This window comes from Teleopsis dalmanni, chromosome X, assembly GCF_002237135.1.
Source record: "Teleopsis dalmanni isolate 2A chromosome X, ASM223713v2, whole genome shotgun sequence".
In the NCBI taxonomy this organism is placed as follows: domain Eukaryota; kingdom Metazoa; phylum Arthropoda; class Insecta; order Diptera; family Diopsidae; genus Teleopsis; species Teleopsis dalmanni.
Window position 1 is genome coordinate 68,978,069 of NC_051848.1, and position 5,855 is coordinate 68,983,923.

Consider the following 5,855-nt stretch of genomic DNA (forward strand, 5'->3'; position numbering starts at 1 on the left):
TGGACATTTTGAATTTTTGAGAATGCCATTCGGACTTAAAAATGCACCATCAACATTTCAAAGGTTGATGAATTCAATCCTAAGCCAATATATTAACAAAATTTGTGTAGTATATCTTGACGATATTCTTATTTTTAGTACTTCTTTGCAAGAACATATTATAAGTCTAAATAAAATCTTTCTAACATTACAAAAAGCCTGTTTGAAAATTCAAGTAGATAAATGTAATTTTTTAAAGAAAGAAACAGAATTTTTAGGTCATATTTTGACTGAAAAAGGAGTAAAACCTAATCCAAAAAAAATTGAAAGTATACAAAATTTAACTCTTCCTCGAACCCAAAAACAAATTAAGAGTTTTCTCGGAATGACAGGTTACTACCGAAAGTATATCCGAGATTATGCAAAAGTTGCTCAACCAATGATTAAATACCTAAAACAAAACGTTAAAGTTAACATTCATGATCCTAATTATATATCAGCATTTGAAAAGTTAAAAGCTCTCATCACAAGCCCACCAATATTACGTTATCCGAATTTTAAAAACAAGTTTAAACTTATAACGGATGCAAGTGATTTTGCCTTAGGAGCGGTTTTAACACAAGATGGCCATCCAGTTTCATTTGCTTCTCGTACTCTTAACGACCATGAAAAGCGTTACAGTACAATTGAGAAGGAATTATTAGCAATTGTGTGGGGATGTAAATATTTTCGACCATACTTATATGGCAAGGAATTCGATTTACACACTGATCACCAACCACTTAAATGGTTACAAGCAAAATACACCGGCAAGGATATAAATCCCAGACTCCAAAGATGGTTAGTACAATTAGGCGAATATGATGCGAGAATAGAATATATAAAAGGTAAAGATAATAAAATAGCAGACTTTTTAAGTAGAATTCATTTCGATAAGCATGAAATAAATTTATCTGAAAATATCGAATCATCTACCCATTTATCTAACAAAATTTCTAATAACGAACAAACTAATGCTATTCACTCGAATGATATACCAATTTTAGAAACTGTAGTAAATAGATTCAAAAATCAACTTATACTTGTTGAACAAAAAGACAAGGAATTCGAACGAATATTTAGTAATAAACGTATATATATTGATAAAAATGATATACAACAAAATGTTGTTAATATTGTTAGAAGACATTTTTCTACAGGAAAAATTGCCATATATTCTAAATTATCAGATCCAGTTTTTAACAAACTAAAACAAAAACTTTTAGAAGCATTTTCAACAAATAATAAAATAAAGTTTATTAGGTGTAATTTTTTTGCCACAGACTTAAAAACTGAAGAAGAAGCCTTAAAACAAATATCATTATTTCACAAAAGAGAATCAGGTCATACTGGTATATTAGCAAATTACGAATCACTTAAATGTAAAATTTATTTTCCCAAATTAAAAGAGTTAATTAACATAGTAATAAATAATTGCGATACTTGTACAGCTGGAAAATATGATAGGAATCCTATAAACAATAAGTTTAGAATTACCCCAACTCCTAACGATATTAATGAAATTATTCACATTGATACTTACATAAACTCCAAACACTCAGAATGGACTAACCGACGCAAATATTCTAACGAAACAAGAAATTGACGATTACGACATAAATATTGACAAAATAAGATATCTAAGAACAGCCATTTTAGAAGTTAACGAATATTTAGTATTTAAACTATTAAAACATTGTATTATCAAGAAAACATGTAAATTAATTAGAAATCAAGACACTGAAGTAATACAAGTTGTTCTAATTAGAACATGTTTAGTTATTTAAATTATTTTTAAAAAGGATTTTTCAAGACCTTCTGCTCAAAAAATATCCGCATTTTGTTAACAACTCCTTAAGTAATAGACTTAATAGTTTGTTATGTTGGCACGCCCTTTCTTGACATATGTTAAAAATTTGAGCGCCATCTGTCAATTTGTTTGTTCACGGCAGCTATTAATGTGAGACTAACCCAAGTGCATTTAGCGATTTTTACTATGGAAAATTCTTGTTGAACAACGAGTTTGTTTGAAATTTTGTCTTTTGAACAAAATTTCATGTGTTGAAGCATTGAAAATAGTGCAGAAAGCTTACGGGGACTCTTCTACTCTTCTTCTCGAACACAGGTATACGAGTGGTATAAATCATTCAAAGAGGGCCGTAAAGTGATCGAAGATTTGCCTCGTTCTGAACGTCCATCAACATCAAATACTGAACAAAACGTGGCAAAAATCAAGAAAATGGTGCTGGAAGATCGTCGTATGACTAAAAGGGAGATTGTTTGTGACTTAAACATCTCAAATGGATCCGTTCACCACATTCTACATGATATATTGGGCATATGACGAGTTTCTACTCATATTGGGCATGAGATATGAGTTTATGAGTATGAGAAAATCTTGACCATTATGATACTGTCACGCGATTGGAACAACTTAATGGAATCTGGAAAAGAAAGTTCGAAGACATTAGAAGTATCTATAAGAAGCTGGTTATTGAAATGAAGTAGACATTATGAATGATTATGATGAGATTGAAGACCAATACGATAAGGCGTTAGATGAATTAGCCAATAAAATGGAAAAATTACGTGAGGGGAACAACGTTAAGCTTGACTGCATTAGAATCCCAAATTTCAACGGTAATATTGAAGAATGGTCGTCTTTTCATGATCTATATAAAAGGCTTATCCATGAGGATGGAAAAATTTCGAATGTTGAGAAAATGTATCGACTCAAAACATTAGTAAAAGGAGAAGCAAGCAAGCTGATACAACATCTACCGGTGTCGGAATTGAATTATGCTGTAGCTTGGGAGATTTTGTCGCAAAGGTACGAAAATGAAAGAATGTTGTTTACAATATTGGTCGATAAATTGCTCGATCAACCATCTGTATATAATGATTCAGCGTCAAGTTTGAAAAAGTTGCTTGACACATCGATAGAATGTATCCAGGGGCTGAAGGCAATGGGTATAAAAACGAATGAAGCAGATCCAATAATAGCAAGGATTATAATCAGGAAGTTGGATAAGGAAGGATTACGGCTATTTGAGCAAAATATAAAAAGGACAAAGGAGATTCAAAAAATGGACGATGTATTACAGTTTCTGGAGCAGCAATACCAAGCAGCAGAGGCGATTAAATCTAAGAAACAAACTAATAATGTAAAGTCTTTTCAAAAAACAACAGCGACAACTATAGTAGCAAATGATTACCAGTGCTTTTACTGCAACAAAAAAGAACATATGGCAATAAAGTGTTATGAGTTTCTAAAGCTACAAGTCAAGGACAAAAATACATGGGTAAAAGACGCTAAAATTTGTCGCGTCTGTTTATCGCATAAAACTACAAAAAGATGCAATAGTAAGACAAAATGTCAAGATTGTGGGAAGTGGCATAATACTCTTTTGCACATTAATTCAGGGCAAAATAATAACACATCAACATTAACAATGAATACGGGCACAGCAGAAAATGTGTTACTTGCAACGGCGCAAGTGCGCGTAAAAAGTGTTCAAGGTGAGATGATTATGTTAAGGGCACTAATTGACCAAGGGTCGCAAACTACAGCTGTATCAGAAGAAGCGGCACAAATATTAAATTTACCAAGGAAAAAAGTAAAAATGGAGGTGCAAGGGCTTGGAGGAACACCGGTTGGCGTTGCAAAGGCAAAAATAAATCTTCAAATTCACCCACGATTCACCAGTAAATATAAAATAAATGCAGAAGCATTAATTTTACCATCATTGGTATCTTGTCAACCGGATAAAACCTTTAGCTATAATATAGATAAGTGGGAAAATATGACCTTGGCGGACCCAAATTTTAATAAATCCGATAGAATTGACATAATCATAGGAAGCGATCTTTACGGAGAAATTCTTGAAGGCGGTCTACTTAAAAAAGATAAAATATTGGCGCAATCAACAAAGTTCGGCTGGATATTATCAGGTATTTTACAAGCAAAAAGAAGCATTAAAGGATTCATCTCTTCCAACGTCGTCAACATAGAAAAGTTTTGGGAAATAGAAGAAATTCCAGAGGATGAAGATTCATCGGAAGACGGATATTGTATGAAAAATTATGCTCCGACAACTACCAAAAATGAAGATGGACGATTTGTAGTTGAGTTACCTTTCAAAGAAGAACACCAACTTGGCGACTCATACAAAATGGCGATGGCACGATTCATAAATTTGGAAAGAAGATTACAGGCAAACCCATCATTAAAGAGAGAATATGTCGAATTCATGAAAGAGTATCTAGCTGATGGACATATGAAAAAAGTAAGTTCAAAAAGACAGGGAAAATATTATCTACCTCACCAAGCAGTAGTAAGAGCGAATAGTATCACTACTAAGGTGAGAGTAGTTTTTGATGCTTCGGCAAAGACCACGAATAAAAATAGTTTAAATGATGTATTATATGTTGGCCCAAGGTTGCAAAGGGATATCTTTGATATATTGTTGAAGTTTCGACTGAAAAAATTTGCCATAGTTGCTGACATAGAAAAAATATATAGACAAATATGGGTGAGTAAAAATAATCAGAAATACCAACATATTTTGTGGAGAAGCGAGATTAATCAGCCAATTGAAGAATACAAGTTAGCAACTGTAACTTACGGTATTGCCCCTGCTTCATTTTTAGCTATAAGAACTTTATTTGAAATAGCAAATGAATGTCAGGATAATCAGATATCGAAAATAATTAAAGACGATTTTTATATGGACGATCTTCTAACTGGCGGTGATACAAGAGTGCAAAAGAATTCGGCTAAGGATATCGGCACATTTGGAGAAGTATGGATTTCATTTGAGAAAATGGTGCTCTAACAGCATGGATATAATAGAAACGGTGGAAAAATCAAAAGACAATGAGGTCATTGATATAGATAGCAGCAAAAAGTAAGGTAAGTCCTATAAAAAATAGAAAAACATTGCCGAAGCTTGAGCTGTGTGCAGCGCATCTATTGGCAAAATTATTAAATAAAATTCATAACATAATTAACAGAAAAATAAAAATGTATGCATGGAGTGATTCGACGATTACATTATGCTGGATAAAAAGCAATTCAAGCAAAAATAAATTTATTAGGTCAAGAGTAAATGAAATAAGATCGTTAATTCCAAGCGCCAATTGGTTTTATGTGCGATCAAAGGAAAATCCAGCAGACCTAGCATCCAGAGGAATTCAGCCGGAAAAGTTAGAGAACCAATCGTTATGGTGGAGAGGTCCAAACTGGTTAAACGATGATAGAAGGACATGGCCAAAAGAACAAATGGGAGCTAAAATAATAAATATCAGTAAATTAAGAGAGGAAGACTTATTTAATCAGCTCATCGAGAAATATTCATCTTTTAGAAAATTAAGTAGAGTGGTAGTATATATTTTTCGTTTCATAGACAGACTGAGGAAGGCTAAGTCTCCAGAATATCTAACTGTAGAGGAGTTTAGAAGAGCAGATGCAGCTATTTTTAGAAGTCATCAGACAACACAATTTTTTACGGATATAAGCAGATTGAAAAATAGCTGTGAAATAGATCATCGAAGCAAAATGGCAAATTTGAATCCGTTTTTAGACAAAAACCAAGTTTTGAGAGTTGGAGGTCGATTAATCAATGCAAAAATTGGTTTTGATAAAAAGCATCCAATAATTATAGCAAAAGGTCATTTGGCGAATTTGATAATAAATGAAGCACACCGAGAAACATTACATGGTGGACATCGATTGATGGAAAATGTTATAAAAAGAAGATATTGGATATTTGGACTTAAAAACTTGATTAAGAAGTGTATACGTGAATGTGTAAGGTGCACCCGTTATAAAGCATTAA

General features: G+C 32.7%; 1 protein-coding gene across 1 annotated transcript; it reads left to right on the plus strand.

Moving 5' to 3' along the window:
• The first annotated feature begins 2,531 nt into the window (after window positions 1-2,531).
• LOC119688527 lies at window positions 2,532-4,853 on the plus strand. Its single transcript, XM_038103201.1, has one exon. It carries the CDS (start codon window positions 2,532-2,534, stop codon window positions 4,851-4,853), a length of 2,322 nt encoding a protein of 773 aa, XP_037959129.1.
• Window positions 4,854-5,855: the final 1,002 nt, after the last annotated feature.